The sequence below is a fragment of the Athene noctua genome, chromosome 3 (assembly GCF_965140245.1).
Source record: "Athene noctua chromosome 3, bAthNoc1.hap1.1, whole genome shotgun sequence".
Classification (NCBI taxonomy): Eukaryota; Metazoa; Chordata; class Aves; order Strigiformes; family Strigidae; genus Athene; species Athene noctua.
In genome coordinates, this window is record NC_134039.1 from 3,947,630 (window position 1) to 3,966,176 (window position 18,547).

General features: G+C 39.9%; 1 protein-coding gene across 1 annotated transcript in view; it reads right to left on the reverse strand.

Annotated features, from left to right (window-relative positions):
* LRP6 (LDL receptor related protein 6) overlaps positions 1–18,547 on the reverse strand; it is a 127,088-nt gene that overhangs the window by 94,136 nt on the left and 14,405 nt on the right. Inside the window, exon 2 of the mRNA XM_074901800.1 lies at positions 16,683–17,076. Coding sequence (XP_074757901.1) covers positions 16,683–17,076 — 394 coding nt within the window. The remainder of the gene's footprint in view (positions 1–16,682; positions 17,077–18,547) is intronic.

Below are 18,547 nucleotides of genomic sequence, written 5' to 3' on the forward strand. Positions count from 1 at the left end.
TGATGCTTATGTAAAGTTACACACTTGTAACTATTGCCATTTCATGGCATAACGTCTTTAACTAAATCTGTACGTAAACATCCCTTACCTCCAGAAGTAAGCTCTGCAAGTTCTGATGATGCAACGCAACCCTACTGTTACAACTGTCTACACACTGACTCTACTTGTGTAAAACATCTGTTGACGTTTTAAGGATGATCACACTGGCTGGATGTCTGTTACTTTAGAAGCAAATCAGGCTATGATTATTAACACATATGATATTAACACAGGAGTTAAGCTTTCTTTGTACCGAGAGTTACACAGAGAAACTTGCCCTTTGAGAGATCACCTATTTAGCTATGCAAGTGGTTTGAAAGCTTTTAAGTTAAATAGCATCTGACCCTCAATTAAAATAGCCAGTTGCTAGGCTTCCTGACTCTGTACCACCACCATTCCCCAGGCTACCTTTAGATCTTTACTATACTGAAATTGCAGCTCATACCCTTACATGTGACAAATTACCAATGAAACACTCCCTTAAGCAATTCCAGAATCATCTCAGTTGGAAAGGACCTTGAAGCTCCTCCAGTCCAACCATGAACCTCCCCCTGACCGTTCCCAACTCCCCCAGATCCCTCAGCGCTGGCTCAGCCCGACTCTTCAACCCCTCCAAGGATCCCGGGGACTCCCCCCTGCCCTGGGCAGCCCATTCCAACGCCCAACAGCCCCTTCTGCACAGAAATCCTTCCTCAGAGCCAGCCTGACCCTGCCCTGGGCAGCTTGAGGCCATTCCCTCGGGGCCTGGCGCTGGCTCCTTGGCTCCAGAGACTCATCCCCCCTCTCTGCCCCCTCCTGGCAGGGAGTTGCAGAGGGCCAGGAGGTCTCCCCTCAGCCTCCTCTTCTCCAGACTGAACCCCCCCAGTTCCCCCAGCCGCTCCCCAGCAGACCTGTGCTCCAGACCCTGCCCCAGCTCCGTTGCCCTTCTCTGGCCACGCTCGAGTCATTCAATGGCCTTTTTGGGGTGAGGGGCCCAACACTGAACCCACTCACCGAGGGGCGGCCTCCCCAGTGCCGAGCCCAGGGCTCAGATCCCTTCCCTGTCCCTGCTGGCCACGCCAGTGCTGACACAAGCCAGGATGCCATTGGCCTTCTTGGCCACCTGGGCACACTGCTGGCTCACTACTTATTTTAGGCTTTGTGTTGTGATTTTTAAACTATTATCTGTATGCTCAAAGACAGAGGAGAAGTATTTCTCTTATAAACAAGGTCACACATATTCCACAAGAACCACCTTTACGTTCTATGACATCAGTAGCCTTCTGCAGAGTAAATACCCTCTCACCACACAGCTCTCCCCACAGTCTCATTCAGAAAACATCCACAGCTATGTAACACAACCCAGCCGTACGACTTGTAGCACCACCACAGACCCCACACGACCTGTCACTGCTTGCTCAACTGCAGCGCCTGAGGAGTTTCCTCCACACTACAAGGTGGCAAGACCAAAACACCAGCTGCTTGGCTGCAATAGTTTTTGCCTTCTCCAAGAATTAGTAGACACAAAAGACCCAGGTGAAAGGGGAGACACTTTGCCTTTCTTAAAGTCGCCATCTGAGTCTGTGACATTGGCATTTTGACCAGGTTCCCTAGAGCCTACGCAGACCAGATCTGGCCACCTCGTACGTGAAGCTGTTCAGTCAGTTGTACACAGCTAGAGAGAGTCAGGCGAGCAGCTCTGTGCTGTGGGCACACACACCACCTCTAACCACCAACTGACCACCCAAGCGCACAAGACAACAAATGCCTCTGAGCAAACTTTGGTTCCAGCCTAGAAGTTCTCATTTCCACGTGTTGGTGTACACATTATTCACACAATCATTCCACAAATCACACAGTATTCTGCTTAAGTGTTTCTGTGCGAAAAGAAACTAATAAAAAAAACCCAACATCTAAGTCTCTATGAACAAACATCCCCATACAGTACATTCACCCTACTCACAGTCACCTTGGAAATTGTCACAGAGCCGGGAAGCCAATTTTAAGACTGAAAACACACAGCATTACTATTAGAATGCCAATTCAATTGAATAGGGTTTTTTTTTTTTCTTCTGGCAGTGACAAGAGTTTGCCCGTGGGATCATTCAGCTTACTTCTGCTGACACGTTTTGCCCACTCTTGAGCTTCTGAAGAGACACAAAGGCAAACAAAAGAACTGCTTCACTAAACAAATTCATCTGATGCACTCTGAAACATGTCAAGAGTGACACAGACACAACGCCACAATGCAGATTAAAGGCTGAAAAAGCAGAGGAGCTCTTAAACCAGTGATTGGCAAAACAAAAAAAGTTTGCTTCCTTTTATGATATGTGAATCCAACTCTGCTTCTGATAAGAGAAACAGTAGTAAAACGTTTTGGTTGCAAAGAAGTAGTAGAAAGGAGAAAAACAGAGCCTGGTGTTCACATGTTTTTGAGGAAGACCCTTTATCAAACCACACTGCCCTCACTACCAGTCATTTCAGTTAGAACCCTCCCACCTTTCCACTTCTACTGTTAGCAGACTGCCAGACATCAACTTAAATTTCAATCAAACCTGTGAAAAAGAGACCAAGACTAAAATAAAATCAAATTCTGAAAGAACCCACAGAAGTCTTCTACCACTGAACTGCAGTTACCTTTGCTGAAGGGCAACTCCATGCCCCAAACCAGAATGCTGCCCAGGCCCACTACTGTCACTGAATTCACTGGCTGACCACAGAGAATTCTGTCTTTTGAGAAGAACTACAGGCACCTCAAACCCTAAAGAGGGTGAGAAACCTATCCACGAAAAAAGATCTTGGATAAATGAGACACTTAAGCTTTGAAATAAAAGTGGGCATGGCCATTCTTGTCAACAGTTTCGACTGCTGAAACACTGAATAAGGTGTTGTAATCAAATTAACTATATAACAGGGCATGTGAATTGCATAACTCAGCCTAAAAATGTCTAGGTGGAGATTACACCAGGCTCTAAATTACCATTTTATTAACTTACCATTTCTTGTCATGCATAGAAACACCACTACCTTAAAACAGTCTTGTCTTCAGTTACACAAAACTGGGTAATTCTAGGTGACACAAAACTATTTAAGACCAAAAGGTTTGTTCTAAACATAGTTTGACCATAATTTTTTTGTTGAATCCCTGGATACAACAATTGTTCATATCATTTTACAATTTTGGAGCACTGAAATAGGTTGGGTTTTTGGTTTTTTTTGGGTTTTTTTGTTTGTTTGTTTGATTTCTGTGTGGTTTGTTTTTTTTTTTTTAAAGACTAACAACTCTAGTTAGCCACGCAAAGAAAACTCCCAAACTATCTCTGTGAAGATTTTATACACAGCTCTCAACAGTATTGAGAAAATAGATGCCAGAACTTAGCAACTTCATAATTCCAGAGGGACAGGCTGAAACGAAGAAACAAGTCATGTAATGTCTTCAAAGTCAGTCATAAAAAGGCTAACTGTTCCCATAGATTTTTCTTATTGTTTCTAAAAAAAGGAGCCAGAACTTTTCCATCAAAAAAACATTAGTCAAGCACTCACTGAACATATGTCTGACAAGCTGTGTCTTATGAACTCCTTGACCATGGTCACACCGAAGGAAGCTTATCTAGAAGCAACAGAGAATTATGAAAATGGCAAATTTCATGGTTCCCTGAAACAATATATATTTGCCAGGAAGATGCATGTGGAAGAGAAAAAGGTAGCCATTCTTTTCACTAAAAATAACAAAAATTATCAAGTGTAGAATTAACCTGATGCTTGCTCTCACTACCTAGCTTGTGCATTTTTCAAATTCCCCGCAAAACTCCATTTTATTAGCCAGACTTCTCCATAGGGGAGAGCACTCATCCCTTACACTCTTTTAAACGTGATTTTGCTCTTTCCTTATTTAACAGAAAAAAATACATAGATTAAGCTTACTCATATCCTCTACCAACTCAAGGGAAAAAAATTGGAAGTTAATATTCAGCAGTTCCTGAAGTTTCACAAAGCATCTAGGTCCTGCATTAAGAAAACAATCATTGAAGTCTGGACACTAGAATGCCACAAACTCTCTGCAAAACCACAATTCTCTACCTAAGCAGCATGCTCGACACTGCCATGCCAAAATAACTGTTAATCCTGTGATTTCATCTGTCCGAGCTTCACAGCCTACCACAAGGCAGCTCACAAGACAGATTCTAAGAACTATCTTTAAGATACTTCAGAAAATAGAACTTCAGAAATAAAAACACTTCAAAGCCACAGCCCCAGAGGATATACTTGATGTTTACATTATATACATTCCCTCAAGAAGTTGACTGTAAAGCATACTTTGAAAACTGAAAGTTGGAAAAGTGGATGGTCAACATGGTGGGGGCAAATATTTTGGAGATGGAGAGAGAGGGAGGCAGAGAAAGGGAGGGATAAGAAAAGCACAACTGGAAAATCTTGATAAGGAGTTAAGTCTCATCGTGCTCCACTTCAAAATACAAATATTTGCTCCTAACTGTACTTTTTAATGCCGAAACTTCACCGAGCACAACTATTTTCAGAATACTGCTGACTTTTCCATCACTATGAAATGATTTTTTTTTTTTTACTATATTCACTTCATAAACTTCCTTTATAGCTAACTGGCTCTGCAGATTCTTTCATTGGCATGAAAGAATTTTTTTCTTACTTGAACAGGTAATTGTGAATTCAAGAATGACAATCCACAAACAAACTACATCTTGGAAATCAACAATAGAATAGTCTAATGCCAAATGATTCATGAGCAAGAGCCTAAGATTAGACCTCTTAATCTGTAGTACGATAGGCAGCACTCAAGTCAAGGTTTAAGTGTCAAGTAACTACCATAGATGACCTTCCACTTGACTTCAGGAGTGTTGTCTTTAAGCCTATTTAATTTTTCAGGGTCACTTTCTTTCCTTTTGTCTAGTTTTAAATGTAGGGCTTCTGCTAGTCTATAAAGAGCTGTCAGGCAGCTTTCCCCAATATGACAAATTTTACTTCTCATTTTCATAAAGTTACTCTTAGAGGATCTTAAGGAATTTCTCTCTTCCGTCTTTCCCTCCTCCCAAAAATAGTGATAGCTACTCGTCCCTTAGCTCCAGGACCACAAACTGATAAGGAAATACTCATCCTAAGTCCAGCAAAACATTCAAGTACATTTTTACATTTAATCTTGACGAGCAGTCCTGTCAAGATTAACAGAGCAGTCACAAGCAACATATGCTTTTGAGGGTCACCAGATGAAAGTCAGAAGGCTTTAGCCTCTGGAAGACCTACACCCAAACCAAGTTTTTCTGTAACTCCATTCAGTTTTTAATGAGTTGACCTTTGTAACAGATTTCAGGCTAATTATGTGTAGATTGTTTGGTGTATATACTGTTAATATTTACACTGGTGAACTCTACAAATAAAATATGCATACACATACTTACATATGTCAACAGCCACACGCATGCACATGTGGGCAAACATCAAGCAGTCCACCATCTTTACAGAGTCACATCTCTTTATTCAAAGTTTTGGCTGAGGTTATGTATTTCTAGGGTGCCACATGACAAATTCTCTAAGGGAACTTTTAATATGTCGTTTATGAAGAGGATGAAGGGAACAGGCAAGATGCTTTGGGAGATTTTACAAACCATGCAGGTGGGTGGGTGGAAGAGTCCCAAACTACACAAATCCACAGTTTGTCTCATGTTGTGCGTTTTGGAGAATCACAGAAGGCAACTAATACTTTCACAGCCACACATGAGAAATTCAGCTCATAAGATTTCAACTTTAGATTACTAGCAGTTGTTTGCAGAGGGCCAGGCTTCAAAAGAAAAAGAGTGACAAAGAACTTAAATAGGAACCAGAGCTCAAAAATCTTAATTTTCCCACCCTGTTGCACGGGTGGCCCTCTGGCATCTGTAATCCTATTCTCACTGAAGAAAATGGGAAGGCTTCTGCCTTTGTATCTGTACAGCCCCTGGATGACCACGAAGCATATCAAAACTCAAAAATCACCGAGTCTTTCTCCCAGTCGTTGCTCCATTTTAGGTTATGTCCTGCTGGATATTTAAAAGCTGATGCATAGAAATCCTCTACGTTCTGACCTGGATTTTCCCTTTTTAACTTTCATTAGCTAATTATCTGTGTGAGACCAGTTGATAGCATCCATTTTATATGGAGGGGGATACAGAGAAGACAGAACATGCAACAGCAAGGCCACGGGCCACAGTTTATAGATAATCTGCCCCTTGGAACTGGGAGCAAAGAGCCCCTTTTTCTGTTTCATGGTTATCAACAAGTCTGCCCTTCAGCGAGTTATGAAACAGTGGGCAAAACGCTCTCGTGACATAAACTGCTGAGATTTCACCGACTTTCATGAGGCTAAACCAAATACATTAACATAAAGAACTCTGTTTAGAAACTCACAGTTTTCCGAGTCTCATTTCTGCCTTGCAATAAAAGAACATTTTTATGCAAGGAGACAATTCTTCTCTAGTTAAGTAACAAATTTCTGTCAAACCTCAAGAACACATTGTACTTTCATGCTTTCATAGAATCCGTCTCTTTAAATCCAAATTTGGTTTGTAGCTATAAAATGTTGATTAGGACTATATAATTTATTTAATGCTAAAGCTTTTAGTGGTTATGAGCAGCGATCAGACCTTTACTAAAACAAATCTCTGGTTTTGCTATTGCCTACTTGGCCAAGCCGTTCTGTGCCTGCCAGCTCAACGGCGAGTGCTGGCTTGAACACCACATCCAGCAATCCTTCTCCTCAGTCAAGTGACTACTTTCATGCACGTCTAGGGGCCAACAGAAATTCTCAGTCAGAACCTCCGGCCGGCACTTCTGGCCACAATAAGCACATTATTAAATGCTGTTTAAAAGAGCATGTCAGGCTATCGCAATAAACCAGCAAATTGTTTAATGAGGAAAGCACAGTAAAATCAACGCACGATCCGTACTTTATACAGTTAACAGAACGTTTGTGTGGAATCTCATAATCCGGTGAAGCACCAGTTTACCAACATATACACACACGCACTAAAACCAGAGAACTCTGGATTGTTACCAACTGCTCAAGCTCCATCACATTCAGGTGTTTACAGTAAGAACTAGGTGAGTTTTGTTTTACACATCTGAAAGCGTTCTTCCAGGATTTTCTTACAGTTTGAGATCTACTGGAGCCCACTACTTTATAAACCACATGTACCTCCTGAGTAAATTCCAACCCCCTTCTTAATTTTTACCTCCCAGGCTTATATCTAGATCTAAACATGTCTTTCACAGAATTTGTTATTTTTTTAATATACACAAGAAAAATGCATGCTGAAAATAAAAGAAATATCAAGATAGCATCTTTTATTTGACCTTACTCAGAAGTTTGCCAAAGTTTAACCTAAGACAGTGATATAAAATACAGTTTTATTTTATGACAAACAAATGCATTTTTAGTAAAAGAACATTCTACTCAAGAACGGAAGATTTTTCTATGCTTTACTACAATACAAAAGAATCACACAATCTTAATTTGCAAGAGCATTTTCTTTAGGGTAATTTTTAACAACCGGCTAGAGCAGAGATCATACTTATCCTTTAAATAAGAAAAATAAATTTCACAGTTACATAGATTTATTTAGAAAAAAAGCTCTCCAACTTAACAGTGCTCTTCATTGCATAATCTCCTATCTTTACCACTTCTTGCTTGAAGTGACAGAGAAAACTTAATACAAGTAATACTTTATGCTGAAACATGGAATTAAGATGTAAAAGTGAGGAACGACAACGTTCCCATGAGAAATGAAAATGTAAAGTATGTGTTAAACAACCCTGGGGAAAGAAGTGGCAGAGGGGGGGAGGGAGAAGACAGAGGCCTAGAATGGATGCTGACTTTTTTTTTTTTTTTTTTTTTTTTAAGAGTGGTATTAGAAGGATTCTAATTAAAGCATTAAGGTCTAGGAAATGTGTTACTATGCTTTATATTTCTACTCATCAATCCAAGATAAAAAAAGGATTCCACATTTATGCCATATTTATGGGGGTTTGTTGGAGCTGCGGGGGGGGGAGGAGATATTTTGAGGGTTGGTTTGTTTGGGTTTTAGGTTTTAAGGTACAACACAATTAGCATGTTTCAAGTATAAAATACAATTAACTAGACACAGACACCACAAATACATATTACCTGTACATTCTCACCCACACATATGCATTTAAAGCACACAATTTAAAATCTAGAGCACTACTGTGGAACAGCATCGCTGCCCCATCTGAAGTGACTCTGCTCCCACGGACAAGGCTCAGGTTTTCTGTTGGGTTCTTTTCTTACAGAACACCCACAGCTGGGCCAGATGTTTTAAAAGCAGCCTGGACAGGGACATCCCCTACCAAAGAAACAGACTGACCAGAAACTCACCACATAGGCTACAGTAACACAACAAAGAGTGAAAAGTTGTAATTCTTTCTCCAAGCGGCAAGCAGAAACCCAAAGCAGTAACTTTTGCTTTGCTCAGCTCATTTTCAGGTCTTTTATACACAGATCTTGAAATGGTAGAATTGTATCGGTTCAGATACAGCCCCAACTAACAACCCTGACATGCTGACTGTAACATGAACCATCCTCTCCTCTCCTGGGGTCACCCCAGGAATTCTAGAAACACTTACTTAGGTATTTTATTAGGCCACCTAACAAATTATGCTCCTGGTATGTCCCTTCTTACTAGTTGTGCTGTAAAAGCTGCATTTGCTTGACATCCTCTGTACAATGTATTATCCCGTGACATTTTATCTGACCACTCTACAGAGAAGACAGTGCTGAAATACATTTATTCTCCACAGGGATAGTCTTATTTTTTCCAGGAATGCAGCCAAATAAAGATGGTTCTTCTACAGACTTTTTGTTAATCATGCTGGAATTTCATACAGCTGCGTGCTATGATTTTAACTTTTTTAAACAAACTTAATCCATAGTTTATTTAAAGAATATTTTTGGTCTGTTTCAAATCGTGCTAGCAAGTGGATTTATCAGCTTTCTTCAAGAAATGCGACATAAATCAGTATTTTTTCTCACAACATAAATCTAAGTTCCTCCAGAGGAACAAAGACAACTTTCTACTCCATCTTCTATACGCAGATCAAACCCTTTGGTCTAAAGTTTGGACCAAAGTTTAAACTCTAAAATGGATGCAGTTCAATTACTACCCCAAAAGAAGGGGAGGGGAACCCAACCCACAACCAAACATATCTTGATTTTTAAATGAAGAAAACAGAAGATTTTGTCTTCCCGCATTCCTCTTTCCACCTGCACACTCCACAAGGCCATGAATAAGCAAAGTCCTTAATGGTAAGGCCAGACACTATCATGCTCCTCTCAGACTCAGGCTGAGCCTACATTACACACTTCTGCTGCAAATGCACTCGTCGGGTGTACAACATGTTGACCGATACACTGCAGCAAGAATTGTGAGTATAATCTCAGTTTATGGTAGAAAACTTGCTTTTGACAGTGAATCTTATTTAGAAAGGGAAGAAGATGGTCGCAGGATTAATAACAAGAGTTTAAACCACGCTGTAAGGAGCTATATTTGCTGAAGGCTAATTTTGCCAATAAATTTCTTTTTTAAAACACACTGTGTTAAGGATCATCATCATTTCTGAAAAAAATACCTTCTAAAACATCCTGCCTCGAAAGAGTAAAGAGATTACCAGACAAAACTTACCTAAAATGAAGTAGAAAAATAATTTCTTGCAGCAATTTGCAATGATTAAGCTGAGTCAGCTGCAATGGTTTTAGCGAGCAATCGAAAGCTCTCTCCTACAAGTCTTATTAGATGTCATGGGTTCTGAAGTAATGATTTTCTGGCAAACACCACCAAGTTATGCAAGTTATATATGGGGAGAGAGAACGATTATTTGTTTTTTACTCTGGCCCCTTCTCCAGAACATGGATGTTCCTTTAAAGCCGCTCTGCTTCCTTAACAGCAACGCAACTTTGAACTTCTCAAGCAAGAACACAGAATGAACAATATATCAGATTATAATTTGCTGCTGTAAATTAATACGGCCCCTTTGAGTTCCTATTAATAGTTATTAAAAGTTGTCTTAGGATCATTTTAATTTTTAAAAGTGTGTGAACAAACATTTTTTAATTAACGTCTAGCTAGTAATGCTTACCAGAAGTCTAAAATCATTATTCTAAAAATCATTTTCCTTGTGTTCACTCGGCATAAAGCTTCCTTCAACATGCTGTTACTGAAAACTTGTTTGTTAACAATTTATTTTTTAAAATACAACAGGTCTTCATAGTCTAGACTTAGATGCTAAGTTATAATTGCAGGGACTGAAAATGCAGATAAACAGAACCATGCCCAAAGACTCATCACCAGAAGTTATTCAAGCAGACCAGAAATTACCACCTCAGCTTAAATACTTAGTTCTAACTTATTAAATAAACACTGCATGCAAATATCTGAAGTATACATTGATACTTTACAGCAAGTTACATAATGTTCACTAATTCTCATCACCCTTATCACCACAGAAGTGAGGTACATGTTAAGGGACAGGCCAAATCATTCTCTTGAATGTTACCTTAAACTGTCAACAGCCTGTCATTTAAATATCCCCATATTCACATGCCTCACCAGAACAAGTCCAAAATTGAAGCCACAAAGCGGAAAAAAAAGCTTAGAAAAACAGAAATTAGTGTTTTCACAAACCCTACAGCGTTTCAAGATGCTGCTTATTCAGAGGGAACTTGGCAGATGGGAAAGCACAGCCCTCAACTGATCCAGTCCACAGTCTTGTTTTCTAGCCCAAGCACCGAACGAAGGAGGTACAGATGAAAGGCTATTTTCTAACTTGCCTACAGCTAAAAACATCTATATCTTTAAGATATCTGAGCCTGTAAGAAAAATGTTTGTCCTGCACAAATCGATTCTGTGCACTCTAATTTGATTTCTAACAAGCCAAATCTCTCCCATCTCATTCCACAGAGGAAAAAAAAAAATAGGTAAATCGCCTGAAAATTAGAAAAAATATATTAGTGAATGTGTTCCTCTGAGTTCCTGGCAACCTCTGGCAGTAGGTAGGGTGAGGATAGGCAGTCAATGGCAGTAACATCTAAAACCAGCACAGCAAGATTTACAAGAGAGGTCACCTCTCAAGCCTTCACTGTTTTAAATATGTGGGTTTCTGGATACTTTCTGGTTACCTTCCTTCACCCTCTCCTTCAGATGAGGCAAAAAGAGAAGAGGAGAAAGAAATCACCATTTTGAGCTGTGCAATAAAATGACACCTTTACAATTTTACCATCTAGCCACAGGGAAATACCCTAGCATTGGACTGGAAATCTGCATGACACAAACCATACATGATAAATCTCAAAGAAACCTTGCGAAGTTTTGTGAAAAAACCTTACAAATTGAACAGGCTGTCAATGAGATTAAAACAAACCAAAAAAACCCCACTAAAAAAAAAAAACCCTAGAGTTAATATTCAAGGCTATTACCATAAGCGAATAGCATCTGATCTTGTTCCAGAAGCCACAAAGATCTTCACAAGACCAAGAGTCAAATCCCAAACACCTTCTACTTCAAGAAGCAGAGGGAGTTATTGCAGTTCTGGGGCAGAAGATGGCGAGGACATTTTGGATGCCACGCCAGCATCTCGTGGGATGAAGCGCTGCTTTGCACTCTGTTGGGTTTTGAATCATGCAGTACAATCCTGGCCTAGGCAGTCTTCTCTGATTTGTAGTCACCCATGCTTAGCGACACCGATGCTCTATTTTACATCTTCCAAGAGTTACATGCAGCTCCAGAGCCAAGACAGGCCACTCCTGATGCAGTGTCACAGGACAACCTGTGCAATACTACCGCAATCTTTTGCACTAGCTTCGTTATCTTTAAGTCGCAAAAAAATACCTTTTGGTTTGCTTAATATCCTAGCTGTTACCAGAATTTAGTGATGTATTTGCAACCAACATCATCATCTGATCAACAGAGACTTCCTAGGTGAAGAAAGATTAAACACACCTTATAAATCTACGTGCCAACACCACAGCAGTCTGCAGATTTCATATCAGCTTAACACTTGCATATAAGATGCCTGTAAAATCTCAAAATTAACTCCTTACTGCACAGGCCAGGCTATACAGCAAACAATTAGCTGAGTGCACTAATCTGCTGCCTGTGAAATATGTTAGTATGAGCAGAGCAGCAGTAGATTTGCAGCCAGAAGCAATCTGCTCAAGGGAGAGGTGGCATCAAGCAAGAGAAGCTATGAAAGTCTTCAGTTATTTGCATTATTTTGGGAATTTACATCTAAGGTGCCATTTTATATAATATTAACTTGCATTCAAATAAAAAACCCTTCGCTGAATGGGTAAATTTATAAAGAAAATTTCTGAATTTTTTACATTTTTAAAATGTTTTTTTACCAACTCAAAATGCTGTAACTGATTAGAACTGTTCGTTTTCCTTTCCTTATGTTGTTGTATAACATCTACCACTCTGCCACAAATTCTACCAGTTTCCATGAATCTTTTTTTATGATGTGCAGATGTAAGGCCTGTATTACAATTGCTTTTGTGCTTGACATGGTGAGACACAAGTTTCCAACTTTGAAAGAAACAAAAGAAGTAGGCTCATAAAGTAGGAAAAGTATATGTATTCCCTGCAAAGGTTTTGCATGAAGAAAATAAGAGAAAAGTCCTCTGGGGGAGGGGTACGTGTTAAATTTGAAGATCTTGCCCAACCTGCAAAGTACTCCATCCAGAAATCAACTTCAGCTGTCATAAAAAGTGTTGTAGCCCTTTGTACTCTAATTCCATTCATTAACTGAAAACCTTTACAACCCGAAAGCTTTACAAGAGTTTAACAATTAAGGTAACTCTATAGAGTCACTTGATTTAAAACATGTCCTGAAAAGTAAGCAATTAGTCAGCACTTCTAGGAGGCACTTAAAATTCCCTTTGTGGGGAACAATATATCTAGAAGTGAGAAAAGCCAGTTCATTATGATAGTGCTTCTTATGAAGAAAGCTGATCAAGTTGTCTAAAGGGTAATTTTGAGGGAACTGTAACAATGATAGTGAAATCTCTTCCCTGAGGACAAAAGGGCTGTACAAATTAAAAGAATAACAAGAAACCAGCAGTCCAAATATACAATATGGCATTTTCAAGCCGTACTTGCTGAAGAATCTGATCAGATGATGCCATTTTTGTCATCTTGAGTGCTGAAACAGAAAAACTTCTCTTCCACTTGCTCAACTTTCACGTGAGCAGTTCCTAAATCTGGTGCCCTCCTGCACTTGGTGGTCTAACACCAGCCCCTCCCCTCGCAAAAAATCATCGTTAAATTGTCAGAGTATGTGTTATTCCCACCTGCTGATCTTATTAAGAGGGTCTCCTGTTTAACACAGGTCAGGAATGAACAGTTTCAGAAAGGACAACCAGGACAGAGAAGCCTTTCCACAACTGCCCTGAAATCCCCTGGGCTCACTTCAAAAGCAGGCTGAACAAGCACCCCATTCCCTTCCTCTTCATCTGAGGCCCCTTCTCCTTTCTCCTGGTACACACACACAATATTTTGTTGAGTATCAAGACAACTAACATAGAAAAAAGTAAGTTGGAGTATATGAACATGAGAAATGAGAAGCTCAAACCTCAAAATGTTCACAGGAGATGGCCAGTAAGAGGAGTCTAGACATTTTAGATTCTGATGGCTTCCTAGACAAAAATACCAGAGTAAAAATTAGACTTGGCCACCGTGTCTCAGTTACCAACTGAGAAATATTTTCCGTAAGTAAATGTATTGCATTTCCCATTATCGATAACAGACACGGGAACCTAGTCTAACTTCTACTCCAGTATTTCAGTTACACATATAACATCACACACAATTAACAGATGGTTTTGGCAGAGGCAAAGGCTACCCAAACTCATTATTTATTCACCCCTACTGCTACTGTAGCATGAGGAATATAATTAGACTTTTTCAGAGCATAACTATCACAACAGCACTGGGTAGTGACCTTCAGAGGATGACCACTGAGCATCCTACAGCAGACAGGTTGCTAAAAAGACCAGAGTGTTGATGAAACATCTAATTTTTTCTACATGGGACACTGCCAAGAAAATGCATTATTTGTGACTACATATTAGTGCTAGCATATACTGATCTTAACTTTTCATTTCAAAGGAGGCGTTCCCACGTTTTCATTAAGATACATATAATAAATACACATGCACACACAAGCACAGAACAGATGAGTAGTTTGATACTTAACTTCGTCTGAAATACTCAATGTATGCTACTTTAGATCAACTACATATGACAAATAAAATAATGAAAAATTGAACTGGTGGGTAACGATGACCTTTGTGTAAATTTTGCTGCTAAATAATTTCTTTTCATGAATTGTAAGAGTTTATAAAACTGTATCTGGAATAACCATCAACTGAGCATAACAGCAGATGGATTAGACTGCAGGAAAATGAGAGGGGGTTTGCTTTTCCAAGTTTCAGATTTTATTAACCACTCTTAGATCCTTTTATGGCTTATTGCTACCACCGTCTGCCAGGCAACAGTGTGAAACCAAGACATTTACAGGGCTAAAAAAATGTAAATATTAGTGCATACAAGAACAGCTTGGGGATTTTTAATGTTTTTTTAATTTACATCCCTGTGCTGATGCCACCCTTCTAGCTATGTTTCAAGCTTTGGAGGCCATTCTGAAATGTAATCAGATTTATTGAAAGCTGAGAGGTTTTCCGTCATAAAACCGCATATGAGAATTGCAATTTTTGCAACTGCAATACGGTAAGACAGAAAGTGGATCTATTACTGTGTTACCTTCCTAAAACATACCCTTCACATAACTACTTCAGAAGCGACCTCTACAAACGTTTAGAAGAAAAAAATATTTTGTCCTTCAATTACAGCTGTTGGGTTTTTTGTTTTGGTTGGGGTTTCTTTGTTTGCTTTGTGAAGAGGGGGGTTGGTGTTTGGGGTTTTTGAGTTGTTTTGTTTAAATCTAGGCATGTTTAAGTGTTTACTCCTACTGCTTTAACAGATCATCAGTATGGATAAGGTTATGAGTTCACTTTACCTTTGATCTATTTCATTTTTCTTCTGGTACTTTCCTCTGTGTAAAGTATTATGAAAGAGTGCAAGAATATGCAATCATCTCGTTTTGATCACTGAGCATATTACTGTACAGATTCAGAAAATACAAATACTCTTCTAAAAAAGACCGAGTGGTTTGACACATGTATGTTATTCCTAACTAAGAAGGATCTCGGTCTCCCTCATTACAAGCCAGAGTGTTTTTCCTCCTTTTTCTCTCTCAGTTTTGGGATGGTGGGTGGAAGGGACGTAAGCATTACACATCCTTTCTTGCATTCTCTTAAATGGTTTTAGAATCTAATAAAAATCAAACTAACTATATCATTGGCTCCAATGTATAAGTTGCAGAGAGATAAGAAAAGCATAAATCCATCCTTTTGTTATTTCCAAAGCTGGAAATACAAGTAATACAAAAGAAACTTATATCCTGTTTATATGTTGTCAAGAGTCTATTGAAAATGTGGAAGAAAACACTCGAGATATTTCTATGAAGTTCAGGAAAGAAGCCATATTTTACAAAGAGACCTTCTTCTTTTGGAGGAAGAGACTGAAACACACAAGTTCAACAAACTATAATGTAAAAAAGCTGAAAGCAGCTAAAACAACCCTCATCTTGCCAAAGAAAGAATGCATTGATTTCTCCCCCCCCAAAAAACATGAAATGGTAGTACAATAGACTCATTTTCTTGCTTGTTCAGGGAACAAAATATAATATAAATAAGATCTGTACTACAGATTTTAAAAAACTATCAAAAGATTACACAGCATCAAGGATATTCCATTAGCCTTTCACTTTGGGAGAGCCAGTCACTTTACCACAGGTGACCACCTATGGGGAAACCTCAAGCTAGCCATTTATATGACATCACCAAAACCACCACATTTCTGGCAACCACGGCTTTGTCCTAAGAACAGAACAAAAAGATTATACCGTAGGTCACGTCCAGGGACTGAAATGAGAGCTGAGAGGAATTAGACCTGTCCTAGAACAGGGTAAAGCCAAAACACAAGACTTTTTAAAACAAAAGTTTCCTCAAGGGTGGGGAGAGGAACCCTTCTGCAAACGTTCTGGTTAAGTGCTAAAACATGTCTCAAACTGTTATTAATACAGTGCATTGATTTCTCTCATTTCTTCGGCTGTTTCAATAAAGCATGAATATCAACAATGAACAAAGCTCCAAAAAATTCCGTTACTTGATACTGGCAGAGCGCCACAAGTCTGTCCACAGGCAACTGATGGCCTTTTCAAGCAGATTATCTCGGGTTTTACGTTAAAACTTCTCCATTTCCGTTCACCTTCTGCACTACTGCCAATAGAAGTTTCTAGTACTGTTTTAAAGTCTGATGATTTCTAGTTGTTCACAAAGCAATATGACTGCAATTTCAAAAGTGCAAATTGTTTTCAAATCACACTAGAAAAGGCAGCAAATAATGCAGAATGTCTTAGGATAGCTTCATTAACAGTACCATCACTTATTTAAAATCATTCAACAAACAAAAAGTAGCACAAGTTTTAATATTTGTAATTATTTTGTTTTAACAAAGACTTACCCTCTTGCAGGATCTAAGGCAATTGCTCTGGGTTGATCCAATTCTTGCCAAAACAAAACTTTTCTCAGTGATCCGTCTAAATTAGAAACTTCAATCCGATTTGTTTCAGAATCTGTCCAGTACAATTTCTCTCCCAGCCAGTCACATGCCAGCCCATCAGGTGACAGAAGTCCAGAAATGACCACATTTTGTACACTCCCGGATTTATTGAATTCTGTTCGTTTAATGGCTTCTTCACTGACATCACTCCAGTATATCAACCCCTTTACAAACACGAAGTCCACTGCTGCTGCGTCCTCTAAGCCACCCACGATCACCGTGGCGTTCTCCTTCCCGTTCGCAGCATCCACCAGTCGCAGGTCACGTCGGTTCGCGTACAGCAACAGCGGGGCAGCTTTAAGGGGGAGAAATAAGGGGTGGGGGGGACAGACAGATGCATTAACACCACTCATATTAAGTATAACTTGCATTATAACGGTGCATCAGGCCGTAACTACTAATTTAAGAATTTTTTAATAAAAAAAAAAAATAGGTAGGGGGACATTTTGAAGTTTGACTAAAAAGCACTGACTTGAAGCCTTTCAACAGTGCTACAGCTCAAGATGGTAACTTTGTAATGGGCAGCTCATTATTCTGGGCTGTGCATTATTAAAATAAGATTAAAGAAGAGGGGAAAGAACAAAGAAAAACAGGGGTTTGAAGTGCCCAAATGACACTGTTCTGTAGAGAAGGATGTTTAAATAAGAATCTGAAATACATGAGTAAAGCGGTTTTCTAAGTACTCCACACTGGCCCATCTGAGCAAAGACTCATATTTTTTTGCTTGAATTTAGTAATATACACCCCACTTCTATAAAAGCATAATTTAATGTCAAGTTATCAAAGCCACCGTCCTGGTTTTGGGTGGGATAGAGTTAGTTTTCTTCAGAGTAGCTACTACGGGGCCGTGTTTTGGATTTGTGCTGGGCACAGCGTTGGTAACAGGGGGATGTTTTGGTTGGGCAGCGCTTACACAGAGCCAAGGCCTTTTCTGCTCCTCGCAGCACCCGCCAGCGAGTGGCTGGGGGGGCACAAGGAGCTGGGAGGGGACCCAGCCGGGACACCGACCCCAACTGAGCCCAGGGACATCCCAGCCCGCAGGACACTGTGCTCAGCACGTAAAGCTGGGGGAAGGAGGAGGAAGGGGGGATGTTGGGAGCGATGGCGTTTGTCTGCCCGAGTCACCGTTACGCGTGACGGAGCCCTGCTGTCCTGGGGATGGCCGAGCACCTGCCCGCGAGGGGCAGCGGGGGATGAATCCCTGCTCGGGCTTTGCTTGTGCGTGCGGCTTTTGCTTTACTGGTTAAACTGTCTTTTTCTGAAAACACAGGTTTTCTCACTTTTACCCTTCCAATTCTCTCCCCCATCATAGTGGCGGGGAGTGAGCGAGCAGCTGGGTGGGGCTGAGTCACCGGCTGGGGTTAAACCACAACAGCCACCTGTATGTTGATATTCTCTGAAATTTTTTAAATATATATATAAAAATATATGTATATTTCACACATAATACATACAAATACAAAATTCACTGCATAGCATGAGATGAATGTTGTTTCAGAATGCTGAAGCTGGTATGAGGAGGTAGGGGAGAAAAACATCCACAGGAATGGACAATACTGGTTCTTTCAGGCTCAGCTCTACCACTGCTGGTCCGTTCTCTAACACAACGCCTTTATTTTATATGCTTTATTTGCTTACTTTATCCATTTGCACAGTCTGCATATTCTTCATAGACAATACCTAAGATGACTAATGAAAAATAGTAACCATGAAAACAGATAGGTTCTGAAATGTCAAATGCCTGTTTAGTTGTCCTTAATCACAAG